Source organism: Scyliorhinus canicula, chromosome 17 (genome assembly GCF_902713615.1).
Source record: "Scyliorhinus canicula chromosome 17, sScyCan1.1, whole genome shotgun sequence".
Lineage (NCBI taxonomy): Eukaryota > Metazoa > Chordata > Chondrichthyes > Carcharhiniformes > Scyliorhinidae > Scyliorhinus > Scyliorhinus canicula.
Genome location: NC_052162.1, coordinates 59,639,653 through 59,661,810, shown reverse-complemented (window position 1 = coordinate 59,661,810; position 22,158 = coordinate 59,639,653). Strand labels below are relative to the sequence as shown.

Genomic DNA, 22,158 nt, shown 5'->3' with positions numbered 1-22,158 from the left:
AAATATACCATCTGACTGTTAACAATATCCAATGGTGAATATTCAAGAACTTAGTTCTGTTGTATGTTATCATTTTGGCCTGCCAAAACATATGTTGACAAACCACAATTTGAATAAACTTGTAGGACTGAAATTGATGTGCTGCCTCTGACCAGTACGATAGCATAGTGGTTAGCACTGTTGCTTTATAGTACCAGGGTCCCAGGTTTGATTCCCGCTTGGGTCACTGTCTGTGCCAAGTCTGCGCGTTCTTCCCGTGTCTGTGGGTTTCCTCCAGGTGCTTTGGTTTCCTCCCACAAGTCCCGAAAGACGAGCTTGTTAGGTGAATTGGACATTCTGAATTCTCCCTCGGTGTACCCGAGCAGGCGCCGGACTGTGGCAACTAGAAGCTTTTCAAAGTGGCTTCATTACAGTGTTAATGTGAGCCTACTTGTGACAATAGTAAAGCTTATTATTGTAAAGTATAAGCCAGAGGGATCAGAGGTTTGCTCAGACCCAACCTTGAAGAAAAGAAGGCAGACATTCGAGTGTGGAGGTAGTGGAGACAAGATTCACAAGATCAATCGCAAGAGCTTTGAGGAAAGACTGCAGGAGTTTTGGCTTTTCAGCTAAGAAAGAATGTGGCAGAGAAGCAGACTGCTTACAGTGGTTCATGATCTAGAACAAGGTGATATTGGTATAAGATTAAGTGCAAAAAATTTAGTACAGCTAGCAGTCTGAAACTTGGGCTGAAAGGCTGTAGAATGTACTACCTGAGTAAGTGATTGAAACAGAAACCATTCCCACGAATAGGTTAGATAGGTCATTGAATGAAAGGGGAATTTAAGGGATATATGGAAACAGGGGATGAATACCAACAAAGACTGGTTGAGCCAATTGACCGTCCCTGTTTTTTGTGGCCTTGAATGCCTGTTCCTCTTTTCCCTGATCCTGGCGAATCCACCAGGATTGAATCATTTACTTGTTTGGCTCTGAACAATGTTTTCGGCTGCCACCAACTGTCCCACCTTGGGTGGGGGAGAGAAAACAGGGTGATGTGGCACATTTGGGAGCCCTTTCAAATATTTCCGATCCTCTTGCTTTGTGAAATAGAATAAGGGTGATGCGGTTTTTAGCTTTTAAATCCCGCAATTTCAAGACCAGGCAAAATAGAATTGTGAGATCACAGCCATATTTAAACCTTCAGTTTTTTTGTGCATATTTGAGAATTTCAAAATGCCAAATCTTTGTAATCATGGGTCCATATTTTCTTTGCGCCTGTTTCTCATTTTCTGGTGAATGAATCATTTCTACACTTCTGTTTGTATCTTTTTTTAAAGTAATAATCTTTGTTGTCACAAGTAGGCTTACATTAACACTGCAATGAAATTACTGTGAAAAGCCCCTAGTCGCCACATTCCGGCGCCTTTTCGGGTACACTGAGGGAGAATTCAGAATGTCCAAATTACCTAATTTACCTTGACTTATGGTTAGGTCATTTGGACATTCTGAATTCTCCCTCAGTGTAACCGAACAGGCGCCGGAATGTGGCAACCTGGGGCTTTTCACAGTAACTTCATTGCAGTGGATGAAGTTTACTTGTGACAATAAAGATTATTATTATATTATTAACAGCACATCTTTTGGGACTTATGAGAGGGGACCAGAGCACGCGGAGGAAACCCACGCAGAGAGAACATGCAGACTCCGCACAGACAGTGACCCAAGCTGGGAATCGAACCTGGGACCCTGGCGCTGTGACCCTGGCACTGTGAAGCAATGCTGCTAACCACTGTGCTACCATGATCTGATGAGAACTCTCAGTTTGATTATAAATTGCACCCAGATGCAGAATGATCTGCAATGTACTTGCGTCCAAATGTTTGTCTTTACTTCCAATAATGACTCTCTTTGGGATAGGACTGGGTTAACTCTGATGAACACCTACTTCTGACACGTCCCTTGTTCCTTCAATAGGTTCGCATAAATTTTCACTGTCTTGAAGACCAATGTTTTTTTCGCAGGTGTTTAGGTCCAAGAGGAGCAGGGTGATTCATCCCCTCAGTATTTTGCTACTTGTTCTTACTGCTTTACATAATTACCTTGCTTTGTTGTTGTATGATCTTGCTGAGTTGAAACAAACTGTGACATGTATGTTTGTAACTACAGCTGCCTTTCTGTGGCTGTCTTGTGCTTTAGGGAGAGCTGCATCCTGGAGTAGAGGAACAAAGAGATCACAGAGTACAAATACGACAATCAGTAAAAATTCTACCACCGGTCAGCAAAGCCATAAAACAGCAAAACCAAGAACTGGGCTTTATTTTTAGAGGGATAGAATTGAAAAGTAGGGATGTTATGTTAAACCTGTATTGAGCCTTGGTTAGCCCATAGCTAAGCCTGAATTTCCACTCCCAAGTTGGGTTGCCGAGTTGGGAAATTGCCTGACTGCAAGACTGACTCAGGAAAAATTGCCCCAAACCATCAGGGTGTGGTAAATGGGAGCTGACTAGTATCAGGCCCACTGAAACTGGAAACGGGCTGCCAGGTGCTGAGGTGGGCTGGTTAAGCCGTCCGCCTCGGTGCTCTGAGCCTTCATCCCAATTTTAAGAAAAAGCATAAAACAAAAAACCGGACCTGACCCCCTCATATCCCTGATGCCACATTCTGTACCACCTCATGCCCCCCCACCCACGCTCCATGGCTCTTCATACCCTCCAAGCCAACTCACGATGCCCCTATCCAACTCCTGCCAACTCCTGATCCTCACATCCACTACACTTTTCCCTTAGCACCTTCCCATGCCAACTCATCCAGCATCCACCATGGGTAGACCCACTAGCCATGCTGATGAAACAAAATGGTGTTCTATCTATTATAGATTTCACTATATGAAAACAAAGAGTGATTCATGAAAGCCCATTCAATTCAATTCAATTCATTTAAATCCTTCAAGTACTTAATTCCTTATAAAAACAAACACCTATTTATTACCCCACATTAAAAGAAACTTTCAAAAACCTCTTGGAGCTGTCAATCAAATTTTGAACTTACAGCCCTCCCCCCTTCCTCCATGTTAATGGCAATAGGTTATAGAAGTAGTTAAGGAGTGCTAATTCTACAATGATGGACTTCCGGTGGCGGCGATGTCCGAGTGAGCCGCACATTCGGTGGGCTCTCACTCCGGCGGGCCTGAACAGCTGTTTCCCCGCGATAGCGGGACCACGGAGGCGGCAGAAAGGCTGCCGGGAATAGAAGAGGAGAGCGGGCTGCAGAAAATGAAAGTGTGGGAGGCCAGCAGGTGAGGAAGAAAGAGAGAGAGACGGAGACAAGGAGGAAGCTGACCTGAAGGGTAAGATGGCGGACCCACGGACCTTCCTTCCTCCAGGACAAAGGGAAAAAAAAGTTTGGAGTTGCTGAGGAGGGACAGCTTGGACCCACTTCAGATGCCCAGGAGGGGGGAAAAATTTAAGGTGCTGGGCAAAGGAAAGCGGCAGCGAAGGCGCTGAGGAGCGGGCTGCGGCATATGGAACAGCAGGACTCCAGAAGGCAGAAGAAGAAGGAGAAAAAGGGATAGAGACAAGGACCTGAAGAAAATTACCTGGGACCTAAGATGGCGGACACACGGACCCCGGACTCAGCAATCCAGTTGGCGCTGGATAACATGCTCCAGGTAATGAAGTCCAGTTTTGAAGCGCTGAAGGGGGACAGCTTGGACCCAATCCAGAAAGCGGTGGATCAGCTGAACCAGAGGCTGGACGCCCAGGATGTTAAAGTTAAGGAGCTGGGAGAGGCAGTGGAGGAGCAGGCGGATGCGCAAACGGTTGCAGCGGTAGAAGTGGACGGCCTGAAAGAGCGGCAGAGAAGACTGCTGGACAGAGTGGAGGAGCTGGAGAATAGAGTCCGCAGGAACAATCTGAGGATGGTCGGCCTCCCGGAGGGGGCGGAGGGAGCTGATGCTGCAGCGTTTGTAGCAGACCTGCTGAAGCAGCTGATGGGAGCCGAAGCCTTTCCACGACCGCTGGAGCTGGAGGGGGCACACAGAGTGCAGGCAAGGCAGGGGCGGCCGGGCGGACCCCCCCGCCCGATGGTGATTAGGTTCCACAGGTTCGTGGACAAGGAACGGGTGCTGCAGTGGGCAAAGAGCGCCAGGAGCAGCACGTGGAACAACAGTGTTCTCCGCATTTATCAGGATCTAAGCCAGGAGGTGGCTCGGCGGCGAGCAGCCTTTAAGAATGTCAAGGAGGTGCTGTTCAAGAAGCACGTGAAGTTTGGTCTGCTGTTCCCAGCCCGGCTATGGGTCACGCACCAGGGTCAACACCACTACTTCTCCGAGCCCGAAGAAGCGATGGATTTTGTGAGGGACCTGGGGCTGGTCCCGAAAGGAGGCCCCAAGGACGCGAGTTAGGGCCCGAGGATTTTTGTGGGAAGGAACGCCGAATGTGCCTGGACCGCTGCTCAACGGTTTGCGGGGCCAAAGGGGCCAAGCGGAACATTTGAGACTCTTTCCTTATGTTCATGGACATTTATGTGCTTTTTCTCTTTTTTCTGTGGTTTTTTCCCTTTTTATGTTTTTTTTTTTTCCTGTTTGGGCTTTTTGTGCAGTTCGTGGAAGACACTGGAGCCGGCTTGCCCCAGTGGGGGGGGAGGAGGACGGGGAACAAGGGGAATGGGACAGGAAGGCGCCGGAGTGTTGAGTCACCGGGCTAGCAGATTGGCTAGTCAAGGAAGTCAGATGGGGGGGGGGAAGTTACAGCCAGTAGATGGCGGGGCTGGGGGTATCGGGGGATGGGGTTAGGGGAGGGGGGGTTGTTCTGATGACGGGAGAGGGACTTGAAATAGGCACTGGAAAGGAGGTCGAGGGTGGAGGCAGCCAAAGGGCGGGCCAGGAATGGCGCGACGCACGGGTCAGGGGCCGGCCCGAGAAAGGCTATGGCTGACCGGCGGGGTGGGGGGGGTGGGATGTGCCCCCCGACCAGGCTGATCACCTGGAACGTCAAGGGACTGAATGGGCCGGTTAAGAGGGCGCGGGTGTTCGCGCACTTGCGGGCCCTGAGGGCGGACGTAATTATGTTGCAGGAGACACATCTGAAAGTGTCAGACCAGACCAGGCTAAGGAAGGGCTGGATTAGCCAGGTCTTCCACTCGGACTTGGACTCGAAGTCCAGAGGGGTGGCAATCATGATCAACAAGCGCGTGTAATTTGAGGCAGAGGGCATATCTGCAGACAGGGGGGGCAGATACCTGATGGTACGGGGCAGACTGGAGGGGAGAAGGGTGGTGCTGGTGAATATATATGCCCCGAACTGGGATGACGTGGACTTTATTAAAAGAGTGCTGGGGAAGATCCCGGACTTGGATTCTCGCAGGCTAATAATGGGAGGGGACTTTAACATGGTCCTTGACCCGACTTTGGATCGGTCGTGTCCCAGAACGGGTAGACTCTCAGCAATGGCAAGGGAGCTGAAAGGGTTTATGGGGCAAATGGGGGCAGTGGACCCCTGGAGAGAGGGACAGCCAACAGGAAGGGGCTACTCATTTTACTCGCATGTCCATAAAGTATATTCCAGGATAGATTTCTTTGTAATAAGCAGGGACTGTATGGGGGAGGTAAAGAACACGGAATACTCAGCAATTACCATTTCAGACCATGCCCCGCATTGGGTGGACCTGCAGTTCGGGGGAGCGAGTTATCAACGCCCGCAATGGAGGCTAGATGTGGGACTGCTGTCGGAGGAGGGGATCTGCGAGAGGCTTCGGAAATGTATAAAAAATTACCTGCAGGTGAATGACACTGGGGAGGTCTCAGCGGCGACCGTGTGGGAGGCGCTAAAGGCAGTAGTGCGGGGGGAGCTGATTTCAATTGGGGCCCACAAAGCCAAGGCAGACCGGGCAGAGATGGATAGATTGGTCAGGGAAATGGGCCGGATAGATGAAGAGCACGCGGAGTCCCCGGGGGAGGTTTTACTCAGGGAAAGGCGGAGGCTACAGGCGGAACTGGGGGCACTATCCACGAGCAGGGCCGTGGAACAGCTTAGGAAGGCGAGGGGAGTGGTGTACGAGTATGGGGAAAAGGCTAGCAGACTGTTCGCGCAGCAACTCAGGAGGAGGGAGGCGGCCAGGGAAATAGGTAGAGTGAGGGACGAGGGGGGGCGCAAAGTGGAGGATCCGGCAGAATTGAATAGGGTATTCCGGGACTTCTATCGTAAGCTGTATTCTTCGGAGCCGCCGGAAGAACCGGAGGGGATGAAAAGGTTTCTGGACGGGTTAACATTCCCAACAGTTGGGGGGGGGGGGGGGGGGGGGGGGCGAGTGGAAGAGCTGGGCGCCCCGATTAGAGTAGAGGAGGTATTGGGGGGCCTAAAGGCCATGCAGTCGGGGAAGTCCCCGGGGCCGGATGGATACCCAGTAGAGTTTTATAGGAAGTTCTCTGAGCTGGTGGGCCCGGTCTTGGCGAGGGTTTTCAATGAGGCAAGGGACAGAGGGACCCTGCCGCCGACAATGTCACAAGCCACCATATCTCTGATATTGAAGCGGGGTAAAGACCCGGAGGCGTGCGGGTCCTACAGGCCAATCTCCCTGATTAATGTAGACGCCAAGCTCCTGGCAAAGGTACTGGCGGGGAGAATGGAGGACTGTGTACCGGAGGTGATTGGGGAGGATCAAACGGGGTTCGTGAAAGGTCGGCAGCTGGCGGCCAATCTGAGGAGATTGCTCAACGTGATAATGATGCCCCCGGCGGGTAGAGAGGTGGAGGTAGTGGTGGCAATGGACGCCGAGAAGGCCTTTGACCGGGTGGAGTGGGACTATCTATGGGAGGTGCTCGGACGGTTTGGGTTCGGGGAGGGATTGGTGGATTGGATCAAATTATTATATCAGGCCCCGAGGGCCAGCGTCAGGACCAACAGAGAAGTGTCGGAGTACTTTAGGTTGTACCGAGGGACCAGGCAGGGCTGCCCGCTCTCCCCGCTGCTGTTTGCGCTGGCCATAGAGCCGCTGGCGATGGCGCTGAGAGCCGCAGAGGGTTGGAAGGGGATGGTGAGGGGCGGGGTTGAACACAGGGTTTCTCTTTATGCAGACGACCTGCTCCTGTACGTGTCGGACCCAGTGGCCGGAATGGGAACTATACTGGGAATGCTGAGGGAGTTCGGCCAGTTCTCAGGATACAAATTAAATACGGTCAAGAGTGAAATGTTTGTGGTCCAGGCAAGGAGCCAGGAGAACAGATTGAGAGGGCTACCGTTTAGGCTGGTTGAGGAAAATTTCCGGTATTTGGGAATCCAGGTGGCACGAGACTGGGGCAGGCTGCATAAGTTAAATTTGGCCAGGGTGGTGGAGCAAATGAAGGGAGAGTTTCGGAGATGGGATGCACTTCCGCTGTCGCTGGCAGGGAGGGTGCAGACTGTAAAGATGACAATCCTCCCTCGATTTTTGTTTATTTTTCAGTGCCTCCCGATCTTTATCCCACAGTCCTTCTTCAAAAGAGTTAACGGGCTGATCATGAGCTTTGTCTGGGCGGGAAAGTCTCCGCGGGTGAAGAAGGCGATGTTGGAGAGGAACCGCAGCGAGGGAGGGCTGGCTTTGCCGAGTTTGGTCAATTATTACTGGGCGGCCAACATCGCTATGATAAGGAAGTGGATGGTGGGTACGGGGTCTGTTTGGGAGCGGGTGGAGGCGGCTTCGTGCAGGGGCTCCAGTTTGGAAGCCCTGGTCACGGCTCCTCTACCGCTGCCGCCGGCCAAGTACACCACCAGCCCGGTAGTGGTGGCGACCCTGCGGATATGGGGCCAGTGGAGGAGGCATGTGGGGGAGATGGGGGCGTCTGTCTGGGCGCCAATCTGCGACAACCATCGGTTTGCCCCCGGCAGTATGGATGGGGGGTTCCGAGTATGGCGGCGAGCAGGGGCGGGAAGGGTGGGTGATATGTTCCTGGAAGGGAGCTTCGCGAGTTTGAGGAGCTTGGAGGAGAAATTTGGGGTGGTAAGGGGAAATGATTTTAGATACCTACAGTTGCGGGACTTTGTTCGTAGACAGGTCCCATCTTTCCCGCGCCTCCCGCCAATGGGGATCCTAGACAGAATAGTCTCTGGGAGGGATGAAGGGGAGGGTAGAGTCTCGGGTATTTATAAGGTGCTCATGAGGGAGGAAGGGTCCCAGACAGAGGAACTGAAACTTAAATGGGAGAAGGAGATAGGCGGGGAAATGGAGGATGGGCTGTGGGCAGAGGCCCTGAGTAGGGTAAACTCGACCGCGACATGTGCTAGGCTCGGGCTGATCCAATTTAAGGTCGTTCACCGGGCCCATATGACGGTGGCTCGGATGAGCAAATTTTTCGGGATAGAGGACAAATGCGCTAGGTGCGCGGGAGGACCAGCGAACCATGTTCACATGTTTTGGGCATGCCCTGAGCTGAGGGGGTACTGGGAGGGATTTGCGGGGGTCATGTCCCAGGTGCTAAAAACAAGGGTGGTGATGAGCCCAGGGGTGGCAATTTTTGGGGTTTCGGAAGACCCGGGCGTCCAGGGGGAGAAAGAGGCCGATGTGCTGGCCTTTGCTTCCCTGATAGCCCGGCGACGAATATTATTGGCGTGGAGGGACTCAAAGCCCCCGAAGACGGAGTGGTGGCTTGCGGACATGTCGAGTTTCCTGGGGATGGAAAAAATCAAGTTCGCCTTGAGGGGTTCTGTGCAGGGGTTCACCCGGAGGTGGCAACCATTTATTGACTTCTTTGCGGGAGAGTGAGCGTCAGCAGGGGGGGGGGGGGGGGGGGGTTAGAGTAGAGTAGGAGGGAAAATATGGCGGGTAGTACCGGTGGGAGGGGAGCGGGCTTGTGCAATATGTTACGGTGGAAGTATTGAAAGTACGTGGATGTTTGCACATTTTTGCCTTTTTTGCTTCCTTTCTGATGATGTCTGTAACTGTTTATAAAGCCAAAAACTACCTCAATAAAATTGTTTATTAAAAAAAAAAATTCTACAATGATAACCTTTAGGCTTATGTCAGTAACCAGCTAGTGCATTTGCAAGCAACTACAGGCTTTTTTCAAAAATTTATAGAACAATGATTTAAATGACTTTAACAGTTCAACAGGTATTATCCACTTCTTACACACATTTATGTCTACTCTTAATAATCCCAAAGGAATATCTGAGCTCTCCCAAAGGATACCGTACTTCTCCAAAGAGCTTCACCAGGTTTAGACCTTTCCCTCAAACATCTAAAACCCACAACTCTTCTTTCAGAAATAGGGGTGACCAAAACTGCTTCTGTGTGAAGGCAGCTGGCTTTACAGATGGGCAAAATTCATTCCACCCCCACTCTGCGAAAATGATGGGTGCCAGATCCGGGGGAAGAAGTTGTGGATTCAGGGCTCTGGCGCCATTTGGCTAAGGCTCAGAGCCCTCCTGATTCAGTGAAATCTCAGGCCTGAAGTTCAGGTATGAGAATAACTAGAGACCATCAATATAAGTTAGTCACCAAGAAATCCAATAGATAATCCAGAAGAAACACCTGAAGAAAGAAAAGCCGTGCATTTATTGCGAACATTTTATGATCTCCGGATGTCGCAAAACGTTTTGCAGCCATGAAGTACCTCAGAAGTGCAGTTGCATCGTTATGTAAGGATCATCCCCAAATGTTTTGTTACCATCCCGTGGTTCGAGGACTGAGAGCAGCAACTGTTGAAGGAAATATTGCGTTATCTGCATTATTATGGAACAGATTCTGATATCCTATTTGTATGGTCAGGGTAGATGTGGAGAATCGCAATTAAGTTTGACAGATGAAAGGCATATGCTGCAAAGATTTTCAGTTAGGAAGAGATTAGGAGCTGGATTCTCCATTGCTCGATCGCCGATCAGGATTCCTGTTCAGGCGGAGCACGCAGTGCCCCCTGAACAAAGTGTGTTTTTTTTAATATATAAATTTAGAGTACCCAGTTCATTTTTTCCAATTAAGGGGCAATTTAGCGTGGCCAATCCACCTTCCCTGCACATCTTTGGGTTGTGGGGGCGAAACCCACGCAAACATGGGGAGAATGTGAAAACTCACACGGACAATGACTCAGAGCCGGGATCGAACCTGGGACCTCGGGGCTGTGGGGCAACAGTGCTAACCACTGCGCCACTGTGCTGCCCGAACAAAGGGCACTTTTGCACGGCCAATCCACCTAACCTGCACATCTTTGGACAGTAGGAGGAAACCGGAGCACCCGGAGGAAACCCATGGAGACATGGGGAGAATGTGCAGACTCCGCACAGACAGACAGCCGAGGCCGGGTCCCTGGAGCTGTGAGGCAGCAGTGCTAACCACGAAGAGCAATTTGAAAGAAAAGTGATCCATAGCCACTTTTTGTTGAAACTGACATGGGGGAGGTCTGGGAGAAAGTTGTGCAGGTGATGATCAAAAGCAAAATATGGCAGATACTTAAAATCTGAAGTAAAAACCGAAAGTGTTGGAGATACAGCAGTAACTGTGCGGAGAGAAACAAGACGCCGGGTCGGAGAATCGCCGGGGGGTGGCATGAACACCAGAACACGCTGGCCATCCTGCGCATGCGCCAACTCGTGCCGACCGGCGGAGGCCCTTCGGTGCTGGTTGGCATGGCGCCAACCCCTCCAGCGCCGGCCTAGCCCATGGAAGTGCGATGGATTCCGCAACTTCCGGGCGGCTTGACGCCGGAGTGGTTCACGCCGCTCTTTGACACCGGTACGGGCCGCCCTGCTGATTCCGAGACGATCCCGGCCAATGTTTCTGAACCCATGATAAACAACTCTGGAGATAGTGCCTTAACTGCAGCGGTGTGCAAGTCTGAAGTGAATTCATCATCATTGCAATAAGCTCCGTATTTCACTTCGAAGCATTTGTGCAATATGTGATGTGAATCGATACCACTGTTCCATTGTTCTTTATCAGTGGAAGTCTTCATTACTTGCACATATCACTCGGGATGAAAATAATAGTCAAACGTTCTGGCTTGTGTCTGCATGCTATCTTGGATCACATTCTGCTCAGCCAACACCATCTCCTCCCTGACTTTTCCTTGGCTCCAGAATGTGAGTGTTGCAATTTTAACTTCTCATGCTCATGTTTCAATCTCTTTATGGCCTTGCTCATCAATATCTCTGTAGCCTCCTCCAAACCTTCAAGCACCTCCAAACAAACTGTATCTTCCTCTGACTCTGGTATATTGAGCATTGCCTCTTATTTTTGTCCTGTTATTAGTAGCTGCTTAGGCTCATCCTTTGGAATTTACTCAGTGTTTCTCTGCAGTTCCACTTTCTCCGCCCCTCTCTCATTTTGAAGCCTGCGAGCTTGACTTCTAGGCTCTGTCAGAATTGGAAGTGGGAGTTAACAATCATGCACTGGCCTGCTTGCCAGGCTCTTCTGTTCACTCCTGCCTCTGGGCCATCCTTGCGGAGGGAGGATAGGGACATCGCAGTGTCACCTGAGCACAGGTGGCAGATAGCTGATTAACATTATCAACAACCTATTAAGACCAATTAAGGGTGGGAATTAAGTGGGAATTTCCAGTCAGCCTCCAGGTCCCTGCATGCTGCATGGACTAGACAGCCTCCGGGCAGCAGCCCTGAGGTGTGGACATGCTCCAGGGCTCCAGACAGGCCTAAAGCCCTCCCCGCCTGCCTTTGTGCAGCAGCAGCCTTGGGCTGCTCATTACACGGGCCCTTCCACCCCTCCCTTTCCTCCCCCAAGTCCACATCAGTGGCCTGATGCTGAAGCCAATTTTTATACTTAAAAAAAAATAAATGTTGGAGCACACCTCCATTTTGAAGCGCCCAGTCAATTTGTAGCCTGCTGCTCCTTCCAAGCTGATCAGCACTGCAGCTTCGGAAACCCGCCCGCCATCCCTAATTGGACAGTGAGTCCGGCCTCTGGTCTTTTATTGGCTGCTCTGAGGAAAATGAGTGACTGTTTCCCACAAAGAGCAAGCTCCAGCCGGAGGTTGGGGTTCTGAAGGCTGCAGGGAAATTCCTGTCCAGCAGTTTTGACCAAGCTTCATGTCATCCTGGTCATTTCCACCTTCAATTTTCCTTCTGATTTTCCTCATGCCGCCTGCTCTGTGTGTTACGTAAATTCAAGTTTTCTTGTTAATTAGCCCTATTTAAAGGAGCACATACTATTTAAGTACTGCTTATTGCAAAATGGCTTTTTCTTTAAGGAATCTTGGCTTGAAGAACCTTTTGTTTAATGGTTCACCACACCTGTGGCGGGCGGGGGGGCGGCTCCCCCGGCAATTCTGCTGGCCCCGATGGGGCGAGCGGCTGGCCATTTTCGGCCAGTCCCGCCGGCGTGAAATGGAAAAGGTCTATCCCGGTGGGACTTGGCTTGGAGGGTGCTTAGCGGGGTCCTGGGGGGGCCGTGGGGGATCCGGCCCCGGGGGGGGGGGGGGGGTGGCCTCATTCCCGCCCATTAACTCTTGTTTCTCTTTGTACACTTTGCTTTCGTAAAGATTATTGGAGCACATCCTTAACCAGCCAAACCCTCGGACCATGTAGTCATCCATGTCGACATGAAGTTGGTGTACTGTGTGAGCTGCCAGGAACCCAGTGCGGGCTGCATGGGGTGGGGAACCACACCACTGGCATAGTTTTAATATGATGCTTGACGTGCAAAAAGGCAGAGCTCTTCATTTCCCCTGGTGCCAAAACAGCTGGGCAGTTACTGACGTTGTTTACATCTGGTGCCTTCAAATCCAGCTGTAGATTATAGGCTGGAGCTTTTTGTTTTGTTCTGGTGTTGGCTCTGAAACTCCTGCTCTGATCGATTTCTACTTCTGTTGGCCCCGCGCTGACTTCCTCACCTCCCTGATCTCACTTTTGTGAAGCCTTCAACCCGTCAGTCGCAATTCTGACTTCCAAGCAGCAACCAGTTTCCTTTTCCGACTGTCCAAAGTGGCAACCAGAATGTTGAAGTCCTCAGACTGAAGCAAGTGAGATAGAGTACTCAAATGCTGACATACTTTAAAGCTGCACTGCTCCATTAATATGTTACATAAGTTAAAGTTGTTTTGGATCCATTCAGCAGATATCTCATTCCTGTGGACAAATGTTCGGATTGCTGGCTGCTTCCAGAGTCTGGCACGTGGTCAAACAGTCTGTAAAACTCTATTGTTCATGATCCAGAAGTTTAAATGAGCTGATTTTGTTTTTGTTAATAATGCAGTTACCTATTTGTAGGTATGTCCTTTCCTTTTGCCTTACTCCCACTGTTTTCTGCCTTTTCTTACCCAAGAGGGTAGTGAGAACAATCCACTCCCAAGTCAATAACAACAGCTGTGTACATTTATATAGCAACTTTGATACACAAAAACACCCTAACGAGCTTCACAGAAACACCAGACTAAATTTGATGCAGCCACATAACAAGGGGTAGCAGGGCAAATGACCCAAAGCTTGCTGAAAGAACAATGTTTTAAGGGGTGCCTGAGAGGAAGAGAAGGAAGCAGGCAGCTTTAGGGTGGAAATTCCAGAACCTTGGGCATTGGCCTCTGAAGGCATGGCTGCTAATCGTGGAGCATTGGAAATAATAGATATACAAGAAGCCAGAAGTGAGTGAGGAGATATCGGAGATCTGTAAGGCTGGTGACTACAGGAAGGCAACTACCAGGAGCATGTTTTGCTCACTAGCAGTAAATTGACCTAATGATTGACCTAACTTCTCATCTCCGAGTCCATACCCAAAACCCAGAACAGTTGCCAAGTGCAAAATACTGATCTCATTACCCAGAAATATTTCCAAGTCCAATAAACTTTGCTGGTCTCTGGACAGCCAATCGGAAAGCCAATCTGGCCAGCTGGATTTCCTGAGCCGTGGGAAATCCACCAATTTCCTGTGGAATAGAAGGAGTAGCCATACCCATTCACCTCTCTCTGCCCCCGTCACCTCCCATCGCTCCCCCGCTATCAGGCCCCCTCATATTGTCGAGTTGAGGTGATGGATCAAACTGACCTGGTCCTTTTGCCTGCGGGAACCAAACCTGTCTGCCAGCTAGGATGAGTTCAGACATGGAATCTGTCAGGGCCAAAAGTCACATGCTTTGGACTTCCATCATTCCCATGAGATTCTGGATCCTAGTTTCCAGTGTCGACAGGTAAATATTTTGTTCTTTAAACTTTTAACTCTTTTAGCTTTGAACTCGCGTCAAAGGCAAAAAAAAGAGTATCCGTGGCCACTTAGCATAGGGTAGGTGAATTCAACAGTTCATCCAGCAATAGAGCAGGTACTGTGAATATATTCATTTATTGTCTGTGCAGGGGAGAATGGGGAGGGGATCTTTCACACATTCACTGCCGTGATGATGGTGGTCCTGGTAGTGCCATGATGTCAGGGGTAATGTGAAAAGATAGAAACATAGAAAAACTAGGAGCAGGAGGAGGCCATTCGGCTCTTCAATCCTGCTCCGCCATTCATTATGATCATGGCTGATCATCCAACTCAGTAGTCTAATAGCTTAATAGATGATTTGCGTAGGCTAATGTTTCACAAGATGTTCATGATACTATCTCCTTTCATAACTGTTCAACTCTTTCACTGGGGCCGTGCACAATTAGTAGGGGCTGGTTTAGCACAGTTTAAACAGCTGGCTTATAATGCAGAACAAGGCCAGCAGCACGGGTTCAATTCCCGTACCGGCCTCCCCGAACAGGCACCAGAGTGTGGCGATTAGGGGCTTTTCACAGTAACTTCATTGAAGCCTACTTGTGACAATAAACTATTATTATTATTATAGAGATCTTCATTGTAGGAAGTTGTTAGTAAATCTCAGACTGTCTTTTGTAAGGCAGTTAAATGTGAACTCGCTTGGTCCTGTCAGCAGTGTAGCTGATTCAAATTCTTTCACTATTAGGTATCGCTGGAAATTCACTTTGTGCAGGGATAAACTGGAGTTGTGCCTTTCTACTTTCTTTGGGCTGAATCCATATTGAGCTGCTTGTGCAACGGTGAAACCAACAGCATCGTAGTTGCTATGCAGGGTAGAATCCTGCCATAGGGGTGGAAGAAACCCAAGTGGGTGACAGCATTCCCTTAGGCCACACGCCTGGTTACTAGGGTACGTCGTTCTATTCCTTTAGATGTTTTATGAAAGCTAGATCGCTTTCTGTAAATGAGTGAATGTTGGAAAGCGCTTCCTTTGGAGAATTCCCTCAGATTTTCACCGTGGATATGTTGGTTTGTGCTGGAATTTGACTACGTGGGTACCCGCCAACCCTTCCAATTAACCGGTCCCTGAGTGAGCAGCTTAGCCATTCCTGTCCACACAGAGCACTTTCCAGCAGAGGATACTGGGTAGTGATTAGCAGAACAGACCTGAGTGAATTTATTTTTAAAGTTGAGTTGTACATTGACATGAAATTTAAACATGGAGGATAAGACTATTCTGTATATGGTTGATGAGGAAAATTGCACGCTTATAAAGTACTGGCTAGGCCTCTGCTGGAGTATTGTGGCGCCACTTTGTAGGAGCAATGTTGAAGCCTTGGAGAGGGTGTAGAAGAGATTTAGTAGGAAATGGGTGGAGATACTGAAGAAGGTGGGGTTGTTCTCCTTAGAATGGAGGAGGTTAAGAGGAGATTTGATAGATGCATTCAAAATCATGATTTGTTTTGATATAGTGAATAAGGGGAAAATGGTCACAGCTCAGAATGGTCACTACCCTGATTTGCGGTACTAAGCAAAATAACCAGAAGAGCAATTAGAACTTTCTTGTGCAGCAACTTGTTCAGATGTGGAATGTACTCCTTGAAAGGATTGTGGAAGCAGATTCAGCAATTACTTTCAAAAAGAGAATTGAACGTGCATTTAAAGGGGAGATAATGGCAAGTCAATGGACAAAGAACAGGAGAATAGGACTAATTGGATAGATAGAACATAGAACATAGAACAGTACAGCACAGAACAGGCCCTTCGGCCCTCGATGTTGTGCCGAGCAATGTTCACCCTACTTAAACCCACGTAACCCGTATACCCGTAACCCAACAATCCCCCCATTAACCTTACACTACGGGCAATTTAGCATGGCCAATCCACCTAACCCGCACATCTTTGGACTGTGGGAGGAAACCGGAGCACCCGGAGGAAACCCACGCACACACAGGGAGGACGTGCAGACTCCACACAGACAGTGACCCAGCCGGGAATCGAACCTGGGACCCTGGAGCTGTGAAGCATTGATGCTAACCACCATGCTACCGTGAGGCCCCTGTATAGATCTGTATAGATCTTTCACAGATCCTATACAGCTACAATAGGCAAGCCACCTCCTGCGCTGTATGGTTCCATGAATTTGCATGTTGGATGGTACTTCAGATCTGCCAATGGGCCATTTTGCAATGCCATACCCCGACAATCTATGCTGGGAAATGTGGATGTGCAGATTGTAATGTGGTTTCCTGGGGTTAGGTGGCTCCAGTGCAGATCTGAAGTCGAACTTCCTCCTGTTATTTACAGTGGAGCTGTTCCAGACCACTCCCTTTATTAATGTTACTAGATCCTCCTAAGAGGGAGCGGGTCTCCATGCTGCCAACAAAACAGATATTTAAAAAAAAGCCAAAATAAAACTTTCTACATAATTTTCTTTCAGAGGAAAAGAAGATCTTTGAACAAATGTTTTCTTTAAACGATTATCCTCGGGTCCATAAATGGAACAGAGAATCAGTAACTAATGCATTTTAGATTTATGAATATTTTGCATAATAAATTTTGATGAAGCCTGTGGCAATGAATTCAGTTTAAATGTGACTATGATTAATTCATTACATTTTGAAATTAAATGAATTGAAATAAATATGTGTTCTATGCTGCAATAATTGTCAAATTATTTTAAGGTACACATTTTCTTATACATTTAATATACTTATTGAGTTAAATTTGTTGTATTTCGATGAGGAGCTTGGCTTTGTTACCCATCATATGGGACTATCAGAGGGACACTATTCAAGGTTGTGTCTTCAGCTTCAGGTACATGTTCCGAACCTATCTCGCATTTTCCCTGCAACATTAAAAAGATGCTTTGCTTGTTTCACGTGGCTTTATATCTTGCAAATGGGTGAGGCACAATACTGCACTTTTTTTGTGTGGAAGCTGCCTGCCCCGTAAGACTTTTCTGCAGTTGGCTGAATGTATTGGCCTGGGTGGCAGGCATTGGTGAAGTGTCTGATGTGTACATCGGTTTGCTGTTAATAGGGAAAGCTGTACTGTCTTGGCAGAATGGTGTGCGTCTGTGCCGATTTAATCTCTCCGATTTGAATTGTTCCCCATGTAAATTTCAGGATTATTTTTTTGATCCATGCCGTTTTTTCTGCAGCACTTGTGAAAAGCGTAGACTGTGCTGTTTTTCAGATCCCCTTCCACGTCCTGTTCTCGTTACCTTGGCAACTGCTGGCTCGGTCTCAAATGAGAAAATGATCCATGGGGCTGGACGCTAAATGTGACCTCTGGAGTATAGAAGGCTGTGCCTGTGGAAATCAGCACTGCAGGGTGTGTGTATGAAGGAGAGGGGAGTATCCTGGGACTGTGTGTGAATAGGGGAGGGAGTGTAGAGCCGGGCTTTGTGTATAGGAGGGGCAGGGGAGGGAGTACAGCAAGTACTGCGACAGCTGTGTGGAGTACAGTAAAGTAGGGTGGGAGGAAGTTGTTGGGTGATAAAGCAGGGCAGTGTGGGAGAGGGAGTACAGCATGTGCATCTGTATCACCGCAACATTGCAATATGTCGTTAGTACAGCAGGGCTGTGAATGTGCACGAGAGAGAGAAACCTGATTTATTTTAGAAAGTGACTTTTTCCATGTCAGAGTTGAAAGATCCTTTTGGTAATAAATTTAGAGTACCAAATTATTTTTTTCCAAATAAGCGACAATTTTGTGTGGCCAATCCACCTATCCTGCATATCTTTAGGTTGTGGGGGTGAGACCCACGTAGACACTGGGAGAATGCACAAACTCCACACAGACAGTGACCCAGGGCCGGGATCGAACCAGGGTCCTCAGTGCCGTTGGCAGCAGTGCTAACCACCGTGCCGCCCTAGAAAACACTAACCTTTGTATATGTTGAAGCCGGTTACATTCTGAGCGGGTGGGGGAGGAAATTATTTTTTAAATGAAAAAGTTATGAGGAGACTGCTCCTGAAGTTGCTGACTTCCTTTTTGGTTTTGGTGGCACTTCGTGGCACACCGGGTGTAATCCATGTGTTTTTGGTTTGCTGTAAGCCATTGCCCTTGGTGGGGGTTGAAGTATTGCTGGGCTCTTCTGATAGCTTGATGAATGCTCAGCTCCTTTCCCACTGTGCTATTCTTACTCTGGGAACTTGTGTTGTTGTTGATATTTGCAGCTTTTAAGCAATAGGTAATCAGCACATCAGACCTGTCACATGAAACTGGGTAACCCGTACTAGAAATCAGAAAATAAAAGTTTTTAAAAACATTTTTGTAAACTTGGGGTTCACCGAATTCAAGAAAATCTATTCAGTTATACTAAGTACTTAATTGGATTGACACAGGCAGCCTGCTGGTACCATGTCCAAATGGCCATTCCTTGGTTTCTTTGGATGGGGGAGTGGGATGGACATCATCACTGAGCCCCTTCACCCTCTCTCAGGGAGTGAAGTTTTATGTAGTTCATTGGGGTCTGGAGAGCCTCGTGTCACCTTTTTGATAAGACTTGCCACGTTAAGTGCAAAATAGACACTTAACTGGGCAGTGCACGCTTTATCGAGGAGCAAGGATCTTGCGGCAGTAATCCTGTCCCCTGAGAGCTGTCAGCCAATCGGAGACTGGCAATGTTAATAACAATAATCTTTATTAGTGTCCCAAGTAGTCTTACATTAACACTGCAATGAAGTTACTGTAAAAAGCCTCCACATTCCAGTGCCTGTTCGGATACACATAGGGAGAATTCAGAATGTCCAAATTACCTAATGGCGCGTCTTTCGGAACTTGTGGGAGGAAATCGGAGCACCTGGAGGAAACCCCCACAGACACGTGGAGAAAGTGCAGATTCCACACAGACAGTGACCCAAGCCGGGAATGGAACCCTGGTCCCTGGCGCTGCAAAACAACGGTGCTAAACACTGTGCTACCCTGTCGCCCTATGTTCATTATGCAGGTCTACTGGGGAGGTAGTGGCGGCTGCTGATAATGAATCCATCAGAGTCCCAGACTCGCTGAGGGACCTGGGCCACAGTCCGTGCTGGTGGGAGGGGATACCGTATGTTTTTCTCTCTCTCTCTCTCTCTCTTCACCCCCCCCCCCCTCCCCCCACACTCCCAATATGACACCCTCTTCCCCCGGAAGCCCACAAGCAGTCCTGATAGGTTGCATTTTGGGCTTCCCATATGGTGAGTCCCTCAGCTGCCACAGGGTGAATAATAGCGGCAGTGGAAAGAGGCTATTAAGTGGGAATTTATTGCCTCAATTAGAAGGGGGTGGGGTAGTCCATGCTTGTTCCTGCCATGGACTTGATCAGGGTCGAAGTGGGGAAGGCAGCATGTTTCCCACCTGCAACCCTCCCACCCAATTAAATGTCCACCATCACCATACTCGGCAAGGGGAGGAAATTGAATTCAACCCATTGTCTACATGCCCAACAGCAGGGGTATCTCAATATTAATCGGGGTGGAAATTTAGCTAAAGTCACTTTCTTATCCCAGGGACACTGGACCAATTATAGCGTAAATACTGTCAACTTAGTTTATATCAATTGACGCAGCACAAATTGGGATTAAACCTGGTGTCTCCTTGGGTCATGTGACTTAGTAATGCACCAGATGGTGTAATTTCTCTGAGTGTTGGTTTCATATTTAACGGGAGACTGAAAGAATGCCACCTCAATCAGAATAGGTTTTCAGCCAATGTGTGACTGCAGCTGATCACATTTTATTTCATTAACATAATTAGTGCTGTCAGTTTTCTGCAGTCAGCATTTAGAACCCAAATTAAATAACGTATGATTGTTCTTCCTATCTTGATAGCTTGCCTGTTAATGGACTATTTTCTGAATTGATTGCAAGAAATTATTCGAGTCTTGTACAGAAATGCGTTTGTTACAGCATGACAATTGATGAACTTGAATTTGAAGCTGATTAAGATGAACCTGAGGTGAACTTGAAACGTTCTTTCCATCTGTTAGCCTGTTCTTTGAAGTCAGCTTTATGGAGATGAAATTTGGACTGACTCTGAGAGATTTCTTCCGCTGGATGATCCAGGGCTATGGGGGATTCATTTCTGACATTACATTTTGTCAACCAAATTGCTGTCATGAAAGCTCAGATACCCTGTGATTAGTTTGCTGTTTATTGTATTGTAAATGACATAATACACATAAGTGTGTGGTTCTGTGTGCATATGAAATTTTACCGATTCATTTTTATGCAAAGGAGCTATGTGTTGTAATTCGCAAACTTTGCAGCTGGTTGATCTCTAAACTCTGTGAGAGGCAATTTGCATTTTTCAGTTCACAGTCCCAACGTTATTTTATTGATTCTGCTCTGTATTAAAATTCGGAGAGCTGCTGTTTTATACTTCAGTCTCCACACAGCTAGGCTGTCTATTGGCTGGAAGATGATTTTTAAACAATGTTCTTGAGGTTATCTACTTTTCCTGTGCTTTTTTGGAGGGGTATATGACAAAGGGACCAACAATTATTCCACGTAATAATTTGCACCAATACAAATTCTCTTCAAAATTGGTATTATTCCAAAATCTATAATTTTTACAATTAAATAAAGATAACTACAAAGACATGAGGGAGGAGCTGGCCAGAGTTGATTGGAACGGGAGCCCAGCAGGGAAGAGAGTGGACCAGCAATGGCAGGAATATTTTTGGGTTATTCAGGAGGCACAACAGATATTCATCCCAAAGGAAAGAAAACATGCTAAGGGGAGGACGAGGCATCTATAGCTGACAAGGGAAGTCAAGGGCAGCATTAAAAAAAAGCATACAAAGTGGTGAGGATTAGTGGGAAGCCAGAGGATTGGGAAGCCTTTAAAAGCAAACAGAGGACAACTAAAAAAACAGTAAGTGGGGGGAGAAGATTAAATGAATGTAAGCGAGCTAGTAACACAAAAGAAGATATGAACAGTGTTTTTCAATATATAAAAGGGTTAAGAGAGAGGCAAGAGTAGGCATTGGACCAGTGGAAAATGAGGCTGGAGAAGTAATAATAGGAAACAAAGAAATGGCAGAGGAACTGAATAGTTACTTTGCATTAGTCTTCAATGTGGAAGACACCAAGATAGCAAGAGTTTTTTCAATAAAGAAAAGGTAGGAGAGAGGCAAGAATAGACATTAGAACACTGGAAATGAGGCTGGAGAAGTAGTCATAGGAAACAAAGAATTGGCAGTGGAACTGAAAAGTTACTTTGCATCAGTCTTCACGGTGGAAGATACCAGTGGGATACCAGCACTCCAGGAGAATCAGAGGGTAGAGGTGAGTGCAGTGGCCATCACTAAGGAGAAGGTGCTGGGGAAACTGAAAGGTCTGAAGGTGGATAAATCACCTGGACCAGATGGACTACACCCTCGGGTTCCGAAGGAGATAGCTGAAGAGATTATGGAGTCATTGGTGGTGATCTTTCAGGAATCTCTGGAGGCAGGCTGGTCCCAGAAGACTGGAAAATGGTTAATGTAACATCCCTGTTTAAGAAGGGAGGGAGGCAGAGGGCAGGAAATTATAGCCTGACTTTGGTTATTGGTAAGATGTTAGAGTCCATTATTAAAGATGAGATCACATGAAGTGCAAGATAAAATAGGACTGAGTCAGCACGGCTTCGTCAAGGGGAGGTCATGTCTGACAATTCTGTTCTTTGAGGAAGTAACTAGGAAGTTAGACAAAGGAAAACCAGTGGACGTGATTTATTTATATTTCCAGAAGGCCTTTGACAAAGTGCCGCATAGGAGGCTGTTAAATAAGTTAAGAGGCTATGGTGTTAAGTAAGATGCTGGCATGGATAGAGGATTGACTGACTGGCAGAAGGCAGAGAGTGGGGATCAATGGGTCTTTTTCAGGATGGCAGCTGGTGACTAGTGGTGTGTCTCGGGTCGGTGCTAGGACCACACAATTCACAATATAAATTTTTGATCTGGAAGAAGGAACTGAGGGCATTGTTGCTAAGTTTGCAGATGATACAAATATATGCAGAGGGGCAGGTAGTATTGAGGGAGTAGGGAGG

At 48.0% G+C, this 22,158-nt stretch overlaps 1 protein-coding gene across 9 annotated transcripts in view; it reads left to right on the top strand.

Moving 5' to 3' along the window:
* The window catches only part of LOC119951340 (Krueppel-like factor 12), a 210,150-nt gene that overhangs the window by 129,953 nt on the left and 58,039 nt on the right, over window positions 1-22,158 (top strand). For 5 of the 9 annotated variants that reach the window (XM_038774459.1, XM_038774462.1, XM_038774464.1 and 2 more), the window contains one exon: window positions 2,179-2,256. The exons of the other annotated variants lie outside the window; for them this stretch is intronic. In XM_038774459.1, the coding sequence (XP_038630387.1) occupies window positions 2,179-2,256 (78 nt within the window). The remainder of the gene's footprint in view (window positions 1-2,178; window positions 2,257-22,158) is intronic. 9 annotated transcript variants of the gene reach the window in all.